The 25,189-nt window shown below is 40.4% G+C and overlaps 1 protein-coding gene across 1 annotated transcript; it reads left to right on the top strand.

Moving 5' to 3' along the window:
* Positions 1 to 8,636: 8,636 nt before the first annotated feature.
* On the top strand, positions 8,637 to 10,147 carry LOC125828989 (uncharacterized). The gene is made up of 4 exons (XM_049508278.1): positions 8,637 to 9,014; positions 9,363 to 9,705; positions 9,838 to 9,980; positions 10,115 to 10,147. The coding sequence occupies exons 1-4, from the start codon at positions 8,637 to 8,639 to the stop codon at positions 10,145 to 10,147; spliced, it is 897 nt and encodes a 298-aa protein (XP_049364235.1).
* The last annotated feature ends 15,042 nt before the right edge of the window (positions 10,148 to 25,189 follow it).

Here is a 25,189-nt window from a genome sequence, read left to right as displayed (position 1 = left end):
CTTTAGCTAGTGGATCCACCTAAGCTATCAAACAAGAGTTCTACCTTAGGCAAGTAGGACACCTCTTTTCGGTGTGGGGCAGTACACCGGGTTCCATGTATCTCACATGGTCTATGTAGGTTAAGGCTATTTCCCTACATGACAAGAATATGAATTAAGACAAGAACATGAACATGAACTATACTTATGACTTCTCAAGGAACTCTACTTAGTGTGAGTGGTGGTATGGGACTTCATTCATGCATTGTACAAGTAGGCTTTGAAGGGGTTATGGTGTGGTTCTCTTATGCTATGAAGATATATGAATTTGTGCATGTATGATATGGATTGTTGCTATGAGTGGCTTTCCTTGTTACAAGTTAATGAACATGAATGTTTCCTTGACTATGAGTATTGGCTATGGATGAGGTCAAGGTATGATATGCATGATTATGGTGGCCTAAAAGCGGTACTTAGTATTCGATAAGATTATCGGATCTTATCTATACATTGCACAAGTATAGCTTAGGGTTGCTTATGAGATGGTTTGACTTATATATTTACACCAATGTGCATGATGACTCATAAATTTGATAAAGTGCATGGTTTCAACTAAAATGTCCATTTTAGCATGTTTTTAAGGATTTTATGCATGGCTATCATACTTAGTGCATTTTTGTACTAACCTATATTTTCTACATTTTTCTATAAGTGCAGGGCCCGGTCGTTGAGGTGTGCTTCTCCTATTGTTTAAAGCTTGGATTGATTCTCTCCACACTTTTGGTGAGTCCTCATTGTTCGAGGATGAGAGTTATTCATTTCTAGTTTCTTCCTTACATTATCTTTTGAGACTATGTTGTAAAGGGTTGTGACCCTTATTGATACTCCGAATTTATTAGATGGTTATTGAGAAAGTGTCTAGACTTCCATTTGATTTTATGAAAGACTTCGATTGTAAAAAGTTTTAAATTTTGCATCATTTCTATTTATCTTATGTCATGATATGCCAAGGGCTTGTATGAGACCCCTTCAGGGTTGAGTATGTCATGTTACATCTAGGGGGTACCCCTGGGTCATGACACATCTAAAATCGAATGAAATCCTACAAAAAAATCCATCAAGAAACAACAGTCATACACAATACCCTCACCTCAAGAACTCAGAAACCTCCATTGTTAAAGAATGGGTTTAAAACTCAAAAACTTCTCAAGAATCTCAATATAAAAAATCTCATGGATGAATTCATAAAATGAATTACATGGTTGGTGTGAGAGGGAACAAACCCAACACTATAAGAAGCTTACGTACCTCGAAAGAACATTTGTTCTTCTCTAAACCTCTAAGTGTTTAGAAACGTGGAAAAGTTGTCTAAATCATACTAGACCCTTATTAGGAGTGAAAAAACATTTTATACCTAGTGGTGTAAGTATAAGACCAAAATACCCCTTTCCCAAACGCATGAACTTCCTTAATTAGAGAGGTTTCACTTAAGTAGCCGTAACTTTTTACTCAGAGCTCAAAATTTAGCAAACTTGGTGGTATTGGAAAGATAACTCAAAGACCTTCAATTTGATACCTCATGGGCCAAAGATATGGTATTTTGAAGTTGACCCAAAACTAAAAACTAATGGAAGTCGGAGGTGTTACAATATCTCCCCTTGGGAACATTCTTCCTCAAATAGTGACGCCATATTTTCAAAGCAAACACCACCGTTTCCAACTCGAGATCATGAGTTGGAAAATTTTTCTCGTAAATCTTAAGCTGGCGGAGGCATAGGCTATGACCTTACAATTTTGCATCAATACACAACCAAGTCCAACTCTAGAGGGATCGCAATAAACAACAAAGCCTTTTGTACCCTTAGGTAGGGTAAACATTGGAGCACTAGTCAACTGAGTTTTCAATTCCTGGAAGTTTTTCTCATAAGCTTCGAACCATTGAAACTTAGCCGTTTTCTGGGTCAACTTAGTCAATGGGGATGAAATAGACGAAAAACCCTCGATAAACCTTCTATAGTAACCATCCAATCCCAAGAAACTCCTTCTATCAGTTGGAGATGTGGGTCTGGGACAGTTCTGTTGTAACGACCCTAAAAACGAACTAGTGAAACTAGAGCCTAACTAGTGAATCTGTGAGTTTGTCTTGAGGTTTAAGGTTGGTTTATGTTGTTCTGAGTCATGGTTGAGGGGTATAGGGGAAAAAGGTCAAGGTACGACTCCCCATGGACCACCCTAGGGGTCCTTGAGGAGGACACTAAGCTTAACCCCCAAGGCTTCCCCATTTGATGAAAGTTGGCAAAAGTTTGGTGACCTATGGAAGGGTTCCACGCCTCGTAGGTCCATCCACGCCCCGTGGATAGCCTCTGTAGGTCAAGGGGACCCAAAACAAGCCACAGCCCCAATTGACGGATGACCAGTATGGTCCATCAACCCATCCACGGTCCGTGGATGGGGGTCCGTCAATTGGACCTGGTTTGTTGTCAAGGACACGGCCAAGCTAGAGGTGAGTTGGTAAATTCACTCCAAGTCTTTTTAAGTTCTTGGACTGTTATTTTGGGTTTATTTAGGTATTTTAAGAGTATTAAAATAATAAAATACTATTTTTTATTTCATTCTTCAATTTCCCCAAATCAAACCCCCTCCCTCTCAAAATATCTTCTCTCTAGAACTCCATTGAAGACCAAGAGAAGAAGAAGGTTTATGGCTTGAAGAGGAAGGCTATTGGGTAGATTTTCGTGGGATTCTTCAAGATAAAGGTATGGTGATCCTTCATCTAGGGTTAGCTTTCACCCTAAAGTCAATTTCAAAGAAGTTTTCAAAGCTTTCAAGTTTCACAAAAACCCTAGGTTTTACTCAATCTCATGGTTTCTTGCATCAAACGTTTTCAAATGATAAATTATGATTATATTGATACTTAATTGATGATTTAAGATGAAAATACTCTATGAACCCATGATTTCTCTCAATTCCTAAATTGTGCCTTATGAAGTGGGTTGTTGATTATGAATGAATGTTGATGGATTTATGCCTAGATTGATTTAGATTGTTGAATTATATCATCATATATGCCTAATTATGGTGAATTTTTGGTTAATTGAGGATTTGTGATCATAGCCTTGAAAGGGCTAGTTAGACCTGATTTCATGTTAAAGTAGAATTGTGCTTGAATTGTTGATCCACTTGAAAGGTGGAGGTGTTTACTTACTATGTACATTGTGATCATGGACTTGAAGGCATAGTGTGAGGAATTGAAATATTATGATGATGTTGTATATATGAATGTGATGTGAAGGATGTACATGTGGTTTCAATTAATGAATGATGATCATGTCTAGAAGTTAATTGTGTTAGGATTGGAGGTACTCTGTTTATTAACACACTTGAATGAAGAATGAATAGGGTTCAATGGTAATGTTAATGATGAAGTACTTACTGAAAGGCTATTCTCAATTTTACTCTAATGAATCCTAAGGATGTGTTGATTGAAAGGATATTCTCGATCTTGCACTAATGAACGATTATGGGATTCTTAGATGTAAGGCTATTCTCATCTTTGAATCTATGAGTTATCCAATGAATGAATGTTGGGTTGAAATGGATGCCCTCACGTGAGTTGAGTCGGGGTGTCTAGTAACATTCTCTTATCCCTTAATGTAATGAATGTTAAAATACTCTATGGGAATGTAGGCTAAGCACCGAAAGGATATTGAATGGGATGGAAGCCCTCTCGTGAGTTGAGGCTGGGTTTCTAGTAGCAATCTCTTCAGATGGATACCCGCACGTGACTTGAGGTGGGGTATCTAGTAGCAATATCCTTGTCCCTTAACTATGTGCCCACATAGGATAGCTAGTGGATCCACTTAAGCTAAATATCGGTCTTCCTTAGGCAAGTTGACCACCTTCTACGGTGTGGGGTTACATGACACCGGATTCCATGATCTAGTTCTCATGGTCTATGTCGGTTAAACGCTTATTCCCATCATGTGAGATGTGCATTATAGTTTCTTGAGGAGTTCTATGAAGTGTGGGTAGTAGTATGGGATGCTATCCATACATGGCACGAGTAGGCTTCAAGAGGGCTATAGTGAGTTCTCTAAGTCTTAATGACTATTGTATGAAGGTCCTCTAAATGAAGCTAATAAAGAATGTTGAATTTGAAGGTCTAATGTAATGATGCTTGCTATACTTGGATTGTATTATGAGTTACTTCCTTGTAATGACTTATAGTATTTCAATGTACCTTGCCTATGGTGACTTCAAAGGAGTACTTAGTGTGAGTAGTAGTATGGGATACTACTTGCACATTGCACAAGTATGACTTAGGGGTTGTCTTAGGTGATGGTTCTTATGTGATGAAATAACTTGTTAAAGGTTTAGGTCTCTTGTGTATGAGTATTATTGGAAATGGTAAGTTCACTTTTGGTGACCTTAATGTGGTACCTTGGTGTGGATGATGGTATGGGACGCTATCCATACATTGCACAAGGTATAGCATGAGGGTTACTTGAGGTAAAGGCTAAATGTGAAGGTAAAGAGTTACATGTTGATATTGTTCAAATGTGATGTTATGACTTGTATGATGATTATATTTGTACTTGATGTCTCTTATGCTATTGTTCATGATATTTCTAAAAAGTAACATCATGCATGGTTTCTAACCAAAATGTCCCCTTTTAAATCATGTTTGTGCATGGTCATCATACTTAGTACATTTTTGTGTCCTAACCCATTCTTCTATGTTTTTACTACAAAGTGTAGGTTCCGGCAAGTGATTGTTTCTACCTAGACTGAAGTGCTTGGATTGCTATTCTTCCAAAAATCAACTGGTACGTCCTCATAGTTCGAGGACAAGGGTCTTTCTTAGAAGTTTATTTTCTTTTCACGTAATAGACTACTTTAGAATTCTATTGTAAAGGGTTGTGTCCCTATATTGTTAAAGATTGTGTCTAAGATGGCTATGTGAGATATAAACTTCCGCTTGCATTAATGAATGTCTTTAGATTGTATGGATTTTAAATAAAAAGTTTTTATTCCGTACTATTTCTAATACCTATGCGATGAATGAATGCTATGAGGCTTGTATAAGACCCCTTCGGGATCGAGTACGCCGTGTTACTACTAGGGGGTGCTCTCGGGTCGTGACATTTGCACTGCTTCAATCTTCTGAGTATCAACTCGAATCCCTTCACCAAACAATATGTGGCCTAAAAATGCCACTGACTCAAGCCAAAATTCACACTTAGAAACTTTAGCATAGAACTCTCTATCTTTGATAGTTTGGAGAACTATTTTGATATGGCTAGCATGATCCTCATAATTCCTCAAATAAATCAATATGTCATCAATGAATACAATCACAAACATGTCGAGATAGGGCTTAAATACTCTCTTCATAAGATACATGAATGTTGCAGGAGCATTAGTCAAACGAAAAGACATAATAAGAAAATCATAGTTGATAACGCTTAACTACACTTCATCAATTACTAAGTGTAGGCGGTCGCTAACAAGTATAAACCCAACTAAGAGTTGGAGTCGATCCCACAGGGAGTGATACAGTAAAGAATTTAATTAAGAAGTAAAAACATGTCCTAATCATTTGTAGAAGTAAAGCTTTCGCAACATTAAAACAAATCACAAAGTTTCAACGATTAAATATCAAATGGGGGAATTTGATAACCAATTTAAGATAAAGATTAGTTAACACGGGAAGTAAACAAGTAGAGATTGGACCTTAAGAGTGTGATCAGTCGAATGCTAATTTTGCGCAATGGTTGATTACTAGTTGCTTAAAGTTATTGAATCTCAATGGGTAGGCTAGGTTTTGAATACAATAGCAATTTCTCAATCAATTATTGTGCTTCAAGTGAGTTCTCTTGAACCTCAACAAGCATAACACAGTCAAACAACCCAATTTCTTATATAACCAACTCTTTCAAGTTGGGTTTGTAAAGAAGCAATCAAACCAACTTTCTCAAGCTAGATTGTAAAGATGCAATCAATACAACTATGAATCAATCATTCTACTCTACTACCTCTTTCTCAAGCAAGCATAGAGAACTAAGCTAGAATTGCATTTGTAACTACAATTACTCAATTAAAACATGAACAATTAATTGAACCCACTTCAAAACAACATTTAAACTATAACACCCCGAATTCGAAACGAGGCAAATAGCAGTCTTTCAACAAGTTCCAGGTGCCATCCACGGTGGAAAACCACAGACCGTGGTTGGGACCACGGATCAAAGGTGAGTCTGTGGTTGGACACCTAAGAAAATCTCTAGGCCAGGACCACGACTGGACCCACGGACCGTAGGTGGGTCCACGGTCTGTGGTCTAGGGGTCTGTCGATGGCCCAAAACTCTCTGACAACAAACGACGGTTGACCAGGACAGAACGTAGATCCATCCACGGTCCGTCGGTCGTGTGTCGCGGGTCAAGGGCTGGCAGTTATTTCAGGGGCAAATGAGTCTTATCCGGTTTTAATCCAACTTAAGTGAGGTCATTTTGCCTAAGCCTAGGGTCACTATATAAGCATTTTTAACTCTAAAACTCACCCAATTAAGTCATATTTTCCAAAACCCAAATTAATTTCCAAAGTTCATTCCCTCCAAAATATTCTCTCTCTAGAAACTTGGAGAAAAAGAAGAAGGAGATTTAAGCAAGGGTTCAAGAGAAAGATTTTGTACATCAATTTCATTGGGCTTTGTTGTTAAGGTATGGTATTTTTCATCCATGGAGTCCTCTCAAAAACTCCAATTTCCAAAAGATAGAAATCCCCAATTGTTAGGGTTTGATTCAAAAGTCATGGGTTCCTTTCAAACTTGATTCTAATGGTTTAATTATGTTATATTAAGTATGAATTGATGATTTCCTATGGTTTTTATAATGTATTTCAATTCCCATATTTCTCAATTGTGATCTTATAATGTGGGTCTTTGTTGATGAAAGAGGAGTTTTATGAATTAATGCATGAGGTGATAGAATCACTTGAATTATAATGCTATTCATGTCTAATGCTAGAATTCTAGATGTGATGATTGAAAGAAATTTTTGAACCTCAAAGAGGTAAAGTATAAAATTATGCATTTGCTATGAAATCTATGCAATTGTATTGATGATGCTTTGAGAGTAAAGTCTCCATGTTGTTTGTTGTTGTTGTTGTGTTGTTGAAAGGACATCATCATATACACACCTATGCATGAGTAATGAAGGTTATCAGGTTGAAAGGTTTTCTCACCTAATTGAATCTAAAAGCAAGTAATCATGGATAGTGAAAGGGTTTCTCACACATGATCTAAAGAGTTATTCTGATGATCTACCTTGAATCGGTAGGCCAATGGAAACCTTTCATGAGTGACTAATGAGTTTTTCTAGTGATTTATCATGAATCGGTAGGCCAAGGGCGCCCTTTCATGAGTAATTGAGTCAATTCAAGACTTAATAACTACTCCGTGGAATGTAATGCTTAGCACCGAGTGGATATTATTTGAGATGAAAGCTCACCCGTAGTAAGGTCAGGTTTCTAGAAGCAATCTCTTGAGATGGAAGCTCTCCCATAGTAAGGTCAGGTTTCTAGTAACAATCTCCTTATACCATAAACTATGTGCCCTCATAGGTTATTTAGCTAGTGGATCCACTTAAGCTAAGATTACTGGTTCTACCTTAGGCAAGTAGACCAACCCTTTTCAGTGAGGGAGTCACTGGATAAGCTCACATGGTCTCATGTAGGTTAAGGCTTATTTCCCACAATAACAAGAAGTTTAATATTGAACTAAGGATTGCTTAAAGAAGTATCTCGTAGTGTTCAAAGTAATCATGAACTAAGGCATGCTTAAAGAATTATCCCATAAGTGTTCAAAGGTTTTCATGATAAATCTAGCATGCATTCAAGATGATGTTTTGAGTTATGTTTTCCAACTATCTCCGTGATGATGTTTAAACTTGGTAAAGTGCATGCTTTGAAATGAAATGTCCCTCTTAGCATGTTTTCAATGTTTTTATGCATGGCTATCATACTTAGTGCATTTTTGTACTAACGCCTACTTTTGCCTATATTTTTCCAAGATATAGGGTCCAATTCTCAAGGTGGTAATTCTCATGACTAGATCTTGGATTAATTGTGTTCCTGAGCTTGGTGAGTCCTCATGGTTCGAGGACGGACTTCTATGTTTTAGTTTCTTTCATGTACTTTCCATTTTTGGACATGTTGTATAGGCTAGGCCCTATTTCATTCAATATTGTAATAGATGGCTATCTTGAGACAAAGTGTCTAGACTTCCACTTTCGTTTATGAAAAAACTTTTTTAGACTTGAAATGTGTTTTCTATCATTATTTTATTTACTTATGTTATGAGGACTAAGAGGCTTATGTAGAGTCCTTCGGGATTCTATACGTTGTGTTACATCTTGGGGGTACCCTTGGGTCGTGACAAACTTGGTATCAGAGCACAAGGTTTAGAATTATTCTAGGATTATGACTCATAAGACACATCTGGAGAGTCTTGTTCATGAGTGTGAAGCACACCACATTTATGGATAAGAAGCTACACGATGGTTAGGAAATTTTACTTCTTCCATTACTCTTTAGTCATGTGATAGAGTTTAACTCTATAAGGTATTTATCCTAATCCTAACCCGATGGTCTACAGAATATGACTACTCAAAGGGCTTTCTCTAGAAGGAATGAGGAAGACAATGTGAATCAAGGAGATCCTCATAAAGCTCCAGTTGATCCTTTGACCGAGAATGTAACAAATGTGAAGGTTAGGTCGGCTTTCCAAATGTTGGCTCAAGCCTTGACGGCACAAGCCAATAGAGAGGTGGTTAATCATGTGAACCCGAATAGGAATTCAGCGGCTTCAATAGTTAGGGACTTTGCAAAAATGAACCCTCTGGAATTTTATGGCTCCAAACTTGAGGAAGATCCTCAAGAATTTATCGATAAGGCCTATAAGGTACTTGCTATTATGGGGGTGAATCCGGTAGAGAAGGCGGAATTGGCCGCTTATCAATTGAAAGGTGTTGCTCAAGTCTGGTATAACCAATAGAAGGAAGGAAGGTCAGTAGGAGCGGGCCCCGTAGAGTGGGAAATGTTTAAGTCTGCTTTTCTTGACAGGTTCTTTCCCCTTGAGATGAGGGAAGCAAAGGTGCAAGAGTTCATTAACCTTCGTCAAGGAAGTATGAGTGTGAGGGAGTATGCTTTATAGTTAACCCAACTATCCAAGTACGCTCCAACTATCGTGGCGGATTCTAGGGCTAAGATGAGTAAGTTTGTGGCAGGTGTCTCTGTCATGGTATAGAAAGAATGTCGAACGGCAATGTTTATCCATGATATGGATATCTCATGTCTTATGGTGCATGTCTAACAAATTGAGGAGTCAACGCTCAAGGAAAAGAATAGGGAGGTAAAGAGGGCAAGGACTGGTGACGGGAACTTCTCCAATACAAGGTTCGATGGACAAGTTCGACCAAGGTTTAGACAAAGGTTTTCCAACCAAGGTTTCTCCAATGCTCCTTCCAAGTTCACTAGAGATAGGGTGACTAAACTCAAGCCTCAAGGAGATAATGGTAGTGGATCTTCATTTTCTAGGCCTAATTGTACCAAGTGTGGAAGGAGGCACGATGGTAAGTGTCTAGCCGGCATGGATGAGTGCTATGATTGTGGTAAGAGTGGTCACAAAATGAGATATTGCCCAATGCTTACTGCTAAGGGAAGAGAGGGTAAGCAAGATCCTCCTAGTGATTAAAATTCCAATGCTCCCAAGCAAAACTGCTTCTATGTTCTCCAAAACTGAGGTGAACAAGAAAATTCTTCATACATGGTCAACGGTATGTTAAAATTTTTCTATATAGATGTGTATGCTTTGTTAGACCCTGGTGCTACTTTGTCTTGTGTGACGCCATATGTGGAAATGATATTTGATGTGCTCCCTAATGTGTTGTTAGAACCTTTTTTTGTCTCTACTCCTGTTGGTGATTCTGTGGTGGCTAAGAAGGTTTATAGAAGATGCCCTATTTCCCTATCCCATAGAGTTACTCTTATTGATTTGGTAGAGTTTGATATGTTATCTTTCGATGTTTTACTTTCTATGGATTGGTTGCACTCTTGTTATGTGTCAATTGATTGTAGGACTCGTGTACTCAACTTTCAGTTCCTGAATGAGCATGTCCTTGAGTGGAAGGGGGAAAATTCTATGCCTAAGGGTCAGTTCGTCTCATGTCTTAAAGCTAGAAAGATGATCCCTAAGGATTGCATTTACCATCTTATTAAGGTGAGGGGTATAGATTCTGAAACCCCTACACTTGAGTTGGTCCCCATAGTAAATTAGTTTCTAAAAGTGTTCCTAGATGATTTACCCAGTATTTCTCCCGAGCGGGAAATAGACTTCGGTATTAACCTTCTCCCAGATACACAACCTATCTCAATTCCTCCTTATAGAATGGCCCCGGCTAATTTAAAGGAGTTGAAAGAACAGTTGAAGGACTTGTTGGATAAGGGCTTCATCTGACTGAGCATCTTACCATGGGGTGTTGCCGTGTTGTTTGTTAGAAATAAATATGGGTTACTTCGTATGTGCATCAATTATCGTTAGTTGAACAAAGTGACCATTAAGAACAAGCATCCTCTTCCAAGGATAGATGATTAGTTTGACCAACTTCAAGGGGCAAGTTATTTCTCAAAAATTGACCTTAGGTCGGGTTATCACCAATTGAGGGTGAGAGATGAAGATATTATAAAGACGGCTTTTAGAACCCGGTATGGTCATTCTGAGTTTTTGGTAATGTCGTTTGGGTTGACTAATTCTTTGGCGGCGTTTATGGACTTGATGAATAGTTGATATATCGTGAGTTTACGGTATTTTGATACATTTCACTTAAGAGTTGTGTGTGTCTAGGGCCATTTTGCATTGAAAATAATGTTTTTGTGTCATGTTTGTACGAAATAGCCTTGGATGTGGTTGAGTGGGATGACAGCTGAAATTTTGCAAAAGTGGCCACCTACGGATCGTAGGTCTGTGACGGTCCGTCTATGGGTAGGCGTAGATGGGAGCATCAGGGAAGTTTGACCAAGTGTGTAACTACGAAGGGACCTACAGACCATATGTCGACCTACGGGCCGTCCTGCACTTCCATAGAAGGTGTTTAGAGAGTTGAAGTTCCAATACTTGATGAAATTCCTAAGAGTGGAGCCACGAAAGAGGACCCATGGACCATAGGTCAACCTACGGTTTGTCCTGCACGTCCATTATTGATGAACTGGGAGTTGAAGGTTCCAGTTGTTGTGGAAAAGTTCTAATTGTTGACCAACGTAGGGGACCTACGGAATGTAGGGGACCTACAGACCGTAGGTCGACCCAAAGTCCGTAGGTCCAGTCGTCGATCAAAGCTGCATCCTAGAAGCTTATTTTCTTATTGTGTTTCCTTTTTGTTCAGGACATGTTTTTTATATAAATAGGGTATGTAAACCTCGTTTTTAGGGGTTAGACATTATTGTTTACTTTTAGTTCTTGATATTTTCTTGGGAATTAACTTGCAAACTTGGCAATTTGATTTCCGAATTTCGGTTTCTAATATTTTTTATTTGAAATTCAATTGGAGATTATAGGTTTCTTCTACTATAAACGTAAGGTCATGAATTCTCTTGATCAAAATATGAATTGTGTTCTTTCAAGCATAAGTAGCAAAATCCACAACTAGGGTTGTGGGAACCATGAGCAATTAACAAAGTATGAATAATAACTAAGTAATTCTTGAATAATGTTTATGCATGTATTGGTAATTCTTTTGCTTAGAAGTTTTTTTAACGAGTGCACGCATTAGAACTCGCCTTTTTGCTACTTGCCGGACCAAGGAAGTAGTTAATGAGAAAAGATTTATCAATAGAGATTTAGTTTGATACTATCTAATAGTCTAATGTCAATTGGTACGAGGGTGAAAACTAAGTCATACATTGATGTGATGTCTAATCTGAAGTAAAGGTAAGGGTTAGTAAAGTATACACACGTAGCCGGACCAAGGTGCGAGTGAAATTCCCTATTTAGAGGACCAATCACTTAGGGACACATATCTTACCAACTTTGTATGTAAAATACTAGGAAAGGATTACTATTATTAGGATTACTGCGTTAAGATCTTATGGGGAACACATATACCCTAGTTTATCTCTCATTGATAACAACAAAGTTTAAATCTTGCTTACTTGCTACTTGATCAACAATCAATTATTTGTTTCACAAATCCCCCCTATATTTACTTGTCTCGGAAATAAGTTGACTAAATGAATATAATAGTGAGTTAAGTTTAAGTCTGAACCATATTCCTAGTGGGATAGACCCCAACCTACAAGTTGGGTTCTTTACTTGATAACGATCGCTTATACTTCTTTAGGGAGGTGTAATTTGAGCGTATCAAATTTTGGCGCCGCTTTCGGGGAATAAGGCTTCTGGATTAAGTTTAACTACATTATTGAACATTAGTCAATTATTTTCTAATTTTACATTTTCTTTTGTTTTTGTTTTCTACAGGTTTCTACTTTAGTGTATTCCAAGTACACGGAGTCGAGGCAAATCACTGACCCCATACGACCCCGAACTAAGAAAGACTTTGAGAAGAATGGCAAATCAAGTGGGCAATAATAATCCAATCATAGAGGAGCATGACGATAGAGCGAATAATGAGAACAATCAGGTTCCTGGTGGTAATCTACTCCGAGATGCATTGTGGGTGCAGAACCTACCAGAACCAAGGCTGCAAGATAACTACAGGGTCGAGTTCAATACAGTTGAATCAAAAGGACCCATTGTTATCCCTCCTCTACCTCTAAGGCATACATTTGTGGTGGTGAGCAGTCTAATACATACGCTTACTTCGAGGGGGTTGTTTCTAGTATGGCTTCGAAAGATCCACATGGGCACATGGCCAAGTTGAGGAGTGTTTGCAGGAGTTGTGTGGGACGACCGGAGTTGGATATGAACGTCATTGAGTTGAGAGTCTTCCATCTATCATTGAACGAAGATGTTGCGATCTGGTTTTTTAAGCTTTTGTATAACTCTATTCATACATGGGACCAATTGCACAAGGTGTTCATAGCAAAGTATTTCCCGTTGTCCAAGAAGTTGAATCACAAAGACAAGTTGAACAACTTTGTAGCACTACCTGAAGAGTCTGTGAGTAGTTCATGGGATAGGTTCACTGCGTTCATAAGAAGTGTTCTGAATCACCGCATCAATGATGAGTCACTGAAGGAGTATTTCTACAAAGGTCAGGATGACAATGGTAAGGTTGTGCTTAATACTATCGCTGGAAGATCATATGGTGAGTGTACATTTGAGGAGATCGCAGAGAAACTAGAGAAGATTTCCCAAAATAATAAAGCATGGAGCACTGAAAGTCAGACACTGAAAGAAGCACATTTGTAGCTCAAGTTGCACCTAGTCAATCTACTGATGAAATTCATGAGAAGATAGCTCAAATGAGGACAGAACTTGGGTTGGTGTTGAAAAATGTGAGCGAAGGTGCAGAAAAGTGAATGCGGTAAACTACTTGACTATAACTCCACCACCACCAGTTGAGGAACGCTACTATGAGGAGGATGCTTATTTGGTGAATAATCAGACATGGGTTTCCAAGCCAACGCCCAAGGTTCCAATTCAGATAATTGGCGCCAAGATCAAGGAAACCAAGGTCGTAACTATGGTAACTACAATCGAGAGGGTAACTATGTGCAGGATGGGAACTACCATCACAGCAACAAGTACAACTGGACCAACTATGGCAACAGAAACGAGAGAGTTGGGCCTTATGTTCCACCTGCAAATCGAGAATCTAGCAATAGGGAAGATGGGGGTAGTATGTCACGTATTGAGGATATGATGCAGAAGATGATGAAGAAGTTTGATACGACTGATGAAAATGTGAAGGAGATGTGAAACGACTTGTCTGGAATTGGCCAAAAATTTAATGCATATGCAGTGTTGATCAAGCAACTTGAGCAGCAGATGAATCAGTTGTCCACTAAAGTAAACCCACGCCAGCCTGGCACACTTCCTAGCAACACCATCCAGAATCTCAAGAATGATGGGCATTGTATGGCAGTCACTACTCGAGGAGGTAAGCAGACCATTGATCCCCCTATGTCGTCTAAGGTTGAAATTATGGTCGAAAAAGATGATGATGAGATCGAGGTTACTGGAGAGTCCAAGAATGCTATAGAGAAGGTAGCGGAGGTGACCCAAAAAGTTATTCCCATGCCTAGACCTCCACCGAAATTCCCACGGAGATTAGCGAAGAAGAATGAAGAAGGAAAATACTGTAGGTTCATTACTATGTTGAAACAGCTTTCCATCAAGGTTCCGTTAATAGAGGATTTGGAGCAAATGCCTGGGTATGCAAAGTTTATGAAGGATTTGGTGACCAAAGAGAGGGTTGTTAGCTTTGAGAATGATGAGAGGTTGTAACATTGCAATGCTATTGCTACTAGGTCACTTGTGTAGAAGAAAAAGGAACCTGGTGCTTTCACTATTCATCGTACCATTGGGTTGTTGCATTTTGCGAAGGCGTTGTGTGATTTGGGTGCTAGCATTAATCTGATGCCATAGTCTATCTACAAGAAGTTGGGTTGAGGGGCTCCAAAACCGACTGCGATGCGACTACCCATGGCCGATAGAACTGTGAATAAGCCCATTGGTGTTCTCCAAGATGTCTTAGTGAAAGTGGAGTCGTTTATTTTTTCGGTGGATTTTGTGATACATGATTGTGAGATTGATTTTGAGGTTCCCATCATCTTAGGGAGAACATTCCTTGCTACTAAGCGCACCTTGGTCGATATGGAGAGAGGGAAGATGAAGTTCTAATTGAATAATGAAGAGGTAACTTTCAACATCTGTAGGTCTATGAAGCAGGAAAGCAACCTCAAGTCAGTATCAGTGGTTAATCATATTGTGGAGTGAGGTTCTGATGTGTCTATTGAAGAGAGGTTGGGTGTTGATGCTCTGGCAGAGGTTATAATGAATTTTGAGGGTGATGGTATTGAAGACTATGATGAATTAGTTGCCGCACTTGATAGGTTCGAATTCCATTCCAAACCAAAGAAATTAGAGATATCATATGAAGAATCGCGACTCTCCACCCGTAAAACCGTATGTTGAAGAGGCTCCAAAATTGGAGCTCTAGGCTCTACCATTGCATTTGAGGTATGTACTCTTGGGGAGAGAAGGTACTTTACCGGTCATCATTGCGGCCGATTTGACTGAGGTACAAGTTGAGGCATTAGTTTCTGTGTTAAAAAGGTTCAAGAGGGCGATTGGATGGACTATTGCGGGCATTATTGGGATTCCTCCTAGCATTTGTTCTCATAAAATCCAACTCATGTCGAAACACAAGCCTAGTATTGAGCACCAAAGGAGACTAAATACGCCTATGCAAGAGGTAGTGAAAAAGGAAATCATCAAATGGTTGGATGTTGGAGTCATATATCCCATTGCAGATAGTAGTTGGGTTTGTCATGTTCAGTGTGTTCCTAAGAAAAGTGGGATTATTGTTGTTCCTAATGCAAAAAATGAGCCTTTTCTGATGCGGCCAGTGACTGGATGGAATGTATGCATGGACTACCGGAAATTGAATGCTGTGACAGAAAAGGATCACTTCCCTATGACATTCATGGATCAGATGCTGGATCGCCTTGCTGGTAAGGGTTGGTATTTCTTTCTTGATGGTTATTCGGGCTACAATCAGATCTCCATTGCTACGGAAGACCAAGGGAAGACCACCTTCACTTGCCCTTATGGGACTTTCTCTTTCAAACGGATGTCATTTGGGTTGTGTAATGCTCCATCGACCTTCCAGTGTTGCATTATGTCAATATTTTCATATATGGTGGAGGACACTATTAAGGTATTTAAGGATGATTTCTCTGTGGTAGGTGACTCGTTTGATTGTTGGCTGATGCATTTGGCCGAGGTACTGAAACTGTGTGAAGAGTGCAATCTTATCCTCAATTAGGAAAAATGCAACTTCATGGTGAAAGGGGGGATCGTTCTGAGTCATCAGATTTCTTAGAAGGGTATTGAGGTTAATAGAGCTAAAGTCGAGGTAATAGAATCTTCCACCACCTATCTCAGTTAAAGGTGTTAGAAGTTTTCTTGGGTATGCAGGCTTTTATAGGAGGTTTATCAAGGATTTCTCCAAAAATGCACACCCATTGTACAAATTGCTCGAAAATGAGTGTAAGTTTGATTTTGATGATGCTTGTCTGAGAGCATTTGGAGAGTTAAAAGAAAAGCTCGTTTCCGCACCTATCATTATTTCACCGGATTGGGGGAAACCGTTTGCAGTGATGTGTTATGCAAGTGGAGTGGCACCTGGTGTGGTATTGGGACACAGGCGAGAGAAGACTCTTCATCCTATTTACTAAGCCAGCAAAGCTCTGAATGTGGCTCAAAAGAACTATACGGTGATTGAACAAGAACTCATTGTTGTGGTTTTTGCATTCGAAAAATTTTGATCCTACTTGCTTAGTACTAAGGTCATACTGCATACTGACCATTCTGCATTAAGGTATCTAATGGATAAAAAGGATGCAAAACCAAGGTTTATTAGATGGGTATTGTTGTTGAAAGAGTTAGATTTTGAGGTGAAAGCTAGAAAGGGGATAGAAAATCAAGTTTCCGATCATTTGTCCATATTAGAAGAGGAAGCTATGCTCAAGCTAGGAGATGGGGCTGAAATTAATGATGTATTTCCAGACGAACAGGTATTGGCTGCATCTGTTGATCTTATTCCTTGGTTTGCGGATTTTGCTAACTACTTGGCAAGTGATCTGGTTCCATTGGATTTGTCGTTTCACCGAAGGAAAAAGTTTATGCATGATGTGAAGAAGTTCTTTTGAGATGAGCCTTACTCGTTCCATATTTGTGCTGATGGGATTATTCGTCGTTGTGTGCCCGAGGTTGAGATGATGAGTAAACTAGAGGTGTGTCATTCATCGCCTATTGGTGGGCATCATAGTGGTAATCGGACTGTGCATAAAATTTTGCAGTGTGGGTATTTCTGGCCTACCATCCACCAAGATGCTCATGATTTCGCCAAGTCTTGTGATCGTTGCCAAAGAGAAGGAGGAATTTCAAAGAGGCAAGAGCTACCTATGAATCCGATATTGGTGATTGAGTTGTTTGATGTTTGGCGCCTAGACTTTATGGGTCCATTTGTGGGCTCACATGGGATGAAGTATATTCTTGTAGCGGTTGATTATGTGTCAAAATGGGTGGAAGCAATTGCGCTTTCAAACAATGAGGGTAAGAGTGTCATCGCATTCCTGAAAAAGAGTATCTTCTCTAGATTTGGTACACCTAGGACGATTATCAGCGATGGAGGTTCCTATTTTTGCAATAAGTTGTTCAAGGCATTGCTAGAGAAATATGAGTCTGTCACAATGTAGCCACTCCTTACCATTTGCAGTTTAGTGGGCAAGTTGAAGTGTCAAACAAAGAGATAAAGCAAATCCTTGCAAAGACTGTGAATGTCAATAGAACTGATTGGTCAAGGAGGCTTGATGATGCTCTACGGGCCTATCGCACCACATTCAAGACTCCCATAGGTATGTCCCCCTACCAATTTGTATATGGGAAGTCGTGCCATTTACCGGTAGAGCTAGAGCATAAGGTTATGTGGGCGCTAAAGAAGTTGAATTTTGATTGGGGAGCCACATTGAGTCAAAGAGTGAATGACATGAATGAGCTTGATGAGTTTCTCCTAAAAGCTTATGAAAGATCAGCCTTGTACAATGAGAAGATGAATAAGTATCATGATCAAAAGATTGAAAAGTGTGAATTTGTTGTGGGTGATCTGGTGCTTCTATTCAACTCAAGGTTGCGCTTGTTTCCTGGCAAGCTCAAGTCCAAGTGGACCGGGCCATTCAAACTCACTCAATTGTTTCCACATGGAACAGTCAAGCTCAAGAACAAGGTGGGAATAAGATTCAAGGTGAACGGGCAAAGGATCAAAGTCTAAATGAGGAAATTGGAGAGTGTGCAAGAAGTGATTGAAGCATATTATCTTGATGAAGTCTGAGTAATCAAGGGGCATGCGTCGTGCCCGGATGTTAAATCAAGCATTGCTTGGGAGGCAACCCAAGATGTACAATCTAGCCAACTACAGGTTTTTCTTTTCGATTTAGGATTTTTCTTCTTTTATTCTAATTTATATAACTCTTTAGATAGGTGTTTTATTTTTGTATTAGTGTTGTCTAGATATAGAATAGGGTCTGTGTCTAAAAAGTGTCCAGAAAATGTCAAAAATAAAGTCCTAACTGTTGCTAACAGTTGCTACGTGTGCAGTGATGAAAATCTGAATCTACAGAAAAAGGTTGTACAGAGGTCTACGGACCCCATCGACGGTATGTGGGTCTATACACGGACCGTGAATGGCGTCCGTAGACCCCAAGTAAGTTTTCTAAAATTCTAAGTGTCATAGTGACCTACGGTCCGTAGGTCGACCCACAAACCGTCGACGGGGTCTCGTGGGTCCATAACTAGGGTTCTGCCGACCTGACCCAAACCCCTTTTAAATAAAACCATTAAAATTCAAAAAAAATCCCACGTCCATATAATTCTCCCCAACCATTTTTCAACCCTCTAAATCCTCTTAATCACTCCTACAACTCCCATATCATTCCCATTCACTTCCCCAAAATCCCATATCATCCCTTTCTCTCCCAAATCACCCATCTCATTCCCCAATGATTCCATAGTCCGGGTTCGTGTCAAAGGCTTGCAAAAAGGGTCTAGAAGTTTATTGCAATCACACACTCACCATTGTTGTATACTTGTAAGGTATGTTGATTTCTCTCGAACTTTGAAATTTTTCATAGTTTCCATTTGAAATCACAACAATGAACTTGACCTTGGGTTGTTAATTTTGTGTTTGTATGTGAAATTGTTGCTAGAACACACTTGGTATGATGATATGTGAGTGTGTAGTTACTTAATACTGAATAATTCAAGTTAATAGGCCTAATTGGAAGTTTTGACTTAGAGTTCATGGGTATCGGTGTGATAACTTGTGAAATTCAGTAAAAATGGAACCCTAAGGATGATTAACTACCATATTACTTGTTGAAAGGCATGCATAGGCCCAAGTTGCTTAAAATTGGTGAAGGAAAAGGTTTGAAAGAAGTGAACCATCTGAAAACCTAGCACAGAATGACCCACGAGACCTCTTCTACGGACCATAGGTAGGGTCCGTGGGCCAGAAGCACACACAACTTTTGCTAAGTGGAGAACCACGGTGTAGACTACTGCCCGTCGTTCCATCGACGTACCGCTCTGCACATCCGTGGTTCCCACATCAGAGACACAATTCTGGGTAAATTGACCTAGGGAGGGGACCTACGGACTGTAGGTCAACTCACGGACCGTAGGCACCCACCATGGGTTGGCAGTTCAGCTACTGCTCAGACAATTTTTAGTTTTTTGTTTTGATTCATTTCTTGTTCTAAAATTCTTCCAACTGTTTTATTTGCTTGTTTTGGTACTAACTAAGCTTCTACAAGTACTATGGCCCCTAAGCAAGCTCTGACTTACCCCGCAAACGGCAAATCGAAATCTGTAGCACCTTCCTTGCGACTGATCGATGAGGACTTTGACTATGTTCCTCCCAACACTAGGACCTCCCCTACTACTCTTTGCACTACGAGGAACCAAACCCAACTGGTGATTCCCGACGTGGTCACTTCCCCCAGTCTGATGAGAGGGCCACACCGATCGGATCACCAGCTGGCTCGAGTCCGCATCCGGCTCCAGTTCTAATGGCATCACTGCCTCATCTTCTGAGGCTGATAGTGCAGGTGACATTCCAGTATCCCCCAATTCCGAGCCTGCACTAGTTGCTGAGGAACCTAATCGATGGTGTGTGGAGGGCCAGTTTCAATTATACAAAGATGCCCGAATGCTGAATGAGAATGGTAAGATGGCTTGACTAGTCCCCAATGAACGTCGGGTTCTCACAGGTAGCCTTCACACCGCTCTAGTCATTGAGGGGCTATTTCGTAGACACGGGTGTGAGTTGATGGCACAGCCCCAGGAACGTACAGCGAGGACATAGTCAGGTAGTTATATGCCTCTTATGCCGTCACTGTTAGAGGGTTCATCTCCAAGAGGGCCAAGCCCATAGCTCAGCCTCCACTTGAGGCTACACTAGTTCGGAGTTTTTCTGTGGACATCTCTGAGACCACCCTCTGCACGTTCATCTATGGCCCAGACCACTCTAACCATCAATACATCAAAGTTTGACTATTGGATGGTCATCATCCAGAGTGGAGCATTTCAGAGAGATGTCGAGCAGCAGGAGTCACTTATTAAGTGGTTAGCACAACACTTTGCCACGCATAGGGAGCGGGCAGATTGGGTCCAGACCCCGAGTTTGGGTATTAAGAAGGCAACCCTGACCTTTGCCAATAATTTTTTTTGGCTACTGGTGTGTAACTGTGTGTCCTCTATTCAAGCAGATAATATGCTCACATGGGATCGTGCGGTGATAGTTCCAGCTATGGTTGCCGGTTTGGAGTTCGATTTCGGCTGCATCCTGATTGTGGTGATTCATGAGAAGGCCTTCAAGGCCGCCACCACTTTTCCCTACCCCTGCCTCATCTTTCAGTTTTGCATGGACTATGTACCAGTGTGACACTATGACAGGTTGCCTCAGGCAACCAAGACTTTAGATATTAGCTTGATTCGAGATGAGGTCAACATAGCTGCAACTCGTAGGGAGCCACGGGTTGAGGTGCCACCGTTGGGCGATGATCTTGTAGTAGATGTGGAGCAGATGCATGATGATGGCACTGCCCCTCCAGCTACTACAACAGCAGATGCCGAGGCTCCTCCGTCTCCGGCCGCCAGTCAGGCCCTTACCTCTTCTAGAGCCACACATTCTTCCAGTTCCACCACCATCCCTCTAGCTCGAGTACAGAATCTAGAGGCACAAATGGCCACCCTGCTTCAGCATGTGATACCATGGATGCAGCGTGCTATAGTGGAGTCCAAAGAGAGGGTTGAGCAGCAGATGGAGCATATGATGGACCAAAAGGTCCAAGTCGTTCATCAATGCCTGGATGCCTTTTGAGTTGCGAGTCTTGGAGAGGCTGGCCCTGACCATTGATGTGACCACCCTCCGAAAGGAGTTAGAGAACCTCTGTGCTGATGTGGCTATACTTTTTGCTCCCCAGAGACTGAGCCGGAGTCTGAACCTACGACAAGGGTTGATAATCTGGTGATGAGTGCCCTATTTGGTGATGACATGCCACCACCAGATTCTTCACGTGCTGCTGAAAAGTGCCCCCGCTCCGGTCGTACTTCTGATGATACTGAGGCGAAGAGAGTAAGAGGGAGCACCAGCAGATTGAGGTAGCTCAGAGGAATCCACAGTTGACGAGGAGATGAGACAGCAGAGGGCCAGGGAGATAGGTGTGGGCCTATCTAGCAATGTGAGCACTACTGACGATGTTGGGAGAGTTGATGAGAGCACTACTGAGAGTGTTAGGATAGTAGATGTAAGCGCTATTAATGGCGTTTCGAGTGTTGATCCAGTGGGTTCCGAGAAATCGGACCCACCCACTTCTTGAATGGTCTTCGACGCATATGTAACGACTAGCAAAATGATAGGTTGAACTAGAGCCTCATTGTGTAGGTTAGTGTGACCTTAAGTTGATGTCTAGACTGTTTTAGAACTTAATTAAGCAAGGAAGAAGTCTAGGGTGCAAGTAAGGACCTATGCTAGCAAGATTGAGTGAAACAAACCTTGTTCTTTGAGGGGTTGTTTGGTGAAGGGAGTACTTGATCTCCCAAAGGGTTGGGCGAGTCACCCTTGGGCTCTTGTGATCACCTAGTGGGCTATCCCATTGGCCTAGGGTCTGGACCAAAGGGCGAGCTAAGCCCAAGCTCGCAAACTAGATTGGTGTGTCGCCCATTGACCCTCTAGATCGCCTAGTGGACTGCCCAATTTGGGAGCTCTTGAGATTTACCCAATTGTATAAGTATGCCCCATCTTTGGTATCAATCCCTAGGGATGAGATGAGTCATTTTGTTACGGGAGTTTCCAACCTAGTTGAGGAAGAGTGTTGTATGGCGATGCTCCATGATGATATGAACATTTCTAGGCTCATGGTTTATGCTCAATCTATTGAGGAATCCAAACTTAAGAGGAAGAGTAGAAAGTTGAAGAGGGGTAGGTCCGATGAGCAAGGTCAACCTAGGTTCAAGAAGAGAGCTCCTAACCAAGATTTTTCTAGTGCTCCTAAGGATAATGAGGACAAATATGGTGGACCTCCATTTTCTAAACCTCTTTGTACCACTTGTGGAAAGAGGCATCATGGGAAGTGCCTAGCCGGTACTAGTAGGTGCTATGGTTGAGGAAAGCATGATCACCAAGTGAGAAATTTTCCTACTCTTAAGGATAGAGGAATGGAGGCCAAACAAGCTTCTTATGTTGGCCCTGATCCTAATGCTCCAAAGAAGAACCATTTCTATGCACTTCATGCCAAAGAGGGGAAAGGAGCTAATCAGAAAGAATGTACCGATAAGTTATAGTTCTATTTTTGTTGTGATGAGGGTCTTATGTTGTTTCAATGATTAGCCTTAGTTGGGTTTTCTCCGAAGTGGGGGATAGTACATGGAGTAGTAAGGTTGTGGATGGTTTGATATCCTTACCTCTTTCCTTCTATTCCTATTCAAGCTTGAGACCAAGAATTCCTAGTAGCTTGTTTCTTGTTTTGGAGTCATGTGTGAATATGTGTTTCCATGGTCTTCTTATGTTATGCATGTTCTTGATGAGTTTATGTTTAAATGAGAAAAAGAGTTTTATAAATTATTTGTTCCTCATGTTGATATGCATCTAGTATGAGTTGCCTAAATGCCTCATGAGGATAAATGTTGAACATGCCTAAATGTGCTTTTGTGAAGAAATTGCATAATGTGCCAAATAATGTTATGATGAGCATGATATGAGTTGGAGAAGGAAGTTCCTCCAATGAAATGAGAAATGTTTGTTGTTGTTTTGATGCATAGTTAGTTGGTAGAAGTAGTTCCTACTTTCTTGTATTGCATTAAGTTTATTGATGTGGAGTTGATGTTTCCTCCTATGAGTATGCAGTATATTGATGTGTCATGATTGATGGGCAGCTAGTCTTGAGTCGTTTTAGATTAATGTGTTTAAAGTGACATTCGAGGACTAATGTTCCAAAATAGGGGATAATGTAACGACTCACAAAATGATAGGTTGAACTAGAACCTCATTGTGTGGGTTAGTGTGACCTTAAGTTGATGTCTAGACGGTTTTAGAACTTAATTGAGCAAGGAAGAAGTCTAGGGTGCAAGTAAGGACCTATGGTAGCAAGATTGAGTGAAACAAACCTTGTTCTTTGAGGGGCTGTTTGGTGATAGGAGTACTTGATCACCCAAAGGGTTGGGCGAGTCGCCCTTGGGCTCTTCTGATCGCCTAGTGCGCTATCCCATTGGACTAGGATCTGGACCAACAGGCGAGCTAAGTCCAAGCTCTCCAACCAGCTTGGCGTGTCGCCCATTGACCCCTCTAGATCTCCTAGTGGACTGCCCAATTTGGGAGCTCACTGGAAAATTGGGCGAACCAAGGGTGCACTTGGCGAGTCGCCTAGTGCCCTTTGGCAAGCCAAGATAGGCAAAAGGGCAAGGTAAGTCGGGCAAGGGGTGAATTTTTAAGTTAAGACTTTGTGGGTCCTTAGTTCTTTTCCTAAGTTGAGCCCACATTATTCTATTCCTTTCCTAGCAACTATAAGACCTTTTTAGACTTAAATCCTTTCAACTAAGTCCCTCCAAATAGAATTAAAAGAAGACCCATCAACTCTCAAGTATTTCTCTCTCTAAACTCAAGGAAGAACAAGGGAGCCATTAAAGATAGGGTTGGTGATTTCAAGGAGGTTCTTCCCCAAATTTCTTGGGGAATCTTAAGCAAGGTATGGTGATCCTTCATCTAGGGGTAGCATTCACACCTAGATTCCATTTCAAAGAAGTTTTCAAGTTCATGAAAAATCTAGGGTTTTACTCAATCTCATGGGTTCTTTCTTCAAACGATTTCAAATGGTTACTAATGTCATATTATGATTTTTTTGGTGTTTAATTGATGATTTATGATGAAAATACTCTAGTAACCCATTATTCCTATCAATTCCTAAATTGTGCCTTATGAAGTGGGTTTGATGATTATGAAAGCTTATGAAGGGAGTTTGTCTAAATTTCTTTGGGATATTGAATTGTATCATTATCTATGCCTTAATCATGGTAAATTGTTGGTGTGTTGATAATTTGAGATTCATGGCCTTGAAGGCAAGATTTGACCTAATTATATGTTGAGGTAAAATTGTACTAGAGATGTTGATCCACTTGAAAGGTGGATGTGTTTAATTACTATGTATAATTATGATGTGAAGGATATGCATGTGATTTCAGTGATAGAATGATGATCATGTATAGAATGTAATTGTGTTATTGTTGATAGTATATTCTCAATTGACACTCATGAATGATGAATGATGGAATGTGAAGGACTTTCTCCTGTGTATTGTATATGTTGAATTGGTAGTCTTAAGGCACACTTTTCTTATATTGACGAATGTGATCATGAATGAAGTATCTTGAATTGGTAAGATTAGGCACCCTCTCTTGTATGATGAATGTGTATTGACATGATGATTATGAATCGATAGGACTATGGCATTCCTTTCATAAACAACCAATGAATGTGTCTTGACTTAATGAACTTGAATTGGTAAGCCTAAATTTGGTAACCCTTACTTGATGAGTCTTTGACCTATTCTAATGTTGTGTTTTAGAATCAATAGGCCAGTGGCACCCTTCCATAATGGAATGAATGATAAACCTTGAATCGGTAGACCCAAATGATGATAGCCCTTTCATGTGTGAGATGCTGACACTTGTATCGGTAGACCCAATGATGATGGCACCCTTCTTGGAAAGTCAATGAGCTACCCTTAATGTACCTTGAATTGGTAGACCTAGTGATGGTGGCCCTTTCTTTAGTAATGTACTTTGGGGTGGGTAGACTTAGTGTTGGTAGCCCTCTCAAGTACAATGATGCTAATGTGAATTAACTACTCTATGGGAATGGAGGCTAAGCATCGAGGGGATATGATAAAATGGAAACTCTCCCAATGTTAGGCTAG

This window comes from Solanum verrucosum, unplaced genomic scaffold (assembly GCF_900185275.1).
Source record: "Solanum verrucosum unplaced genomic scaffold, falcon-dt-bn FXZP01000231.1, whole genome shotgun sequence".
In the NCBI taxonomy this organism is placed as follows: domain Eukaryota; kingdom Viridiplantae; phylum Streptophyta; class Magnoliopsida; order Solanales; family Solanaceae; genus Solanum; species Solanum verrucosum.
The sequence above is the reverse complement of the archived record's forward strand: the minus strand, read 5'-3'. Positions and strand labels throughout refer to the sequence as shown.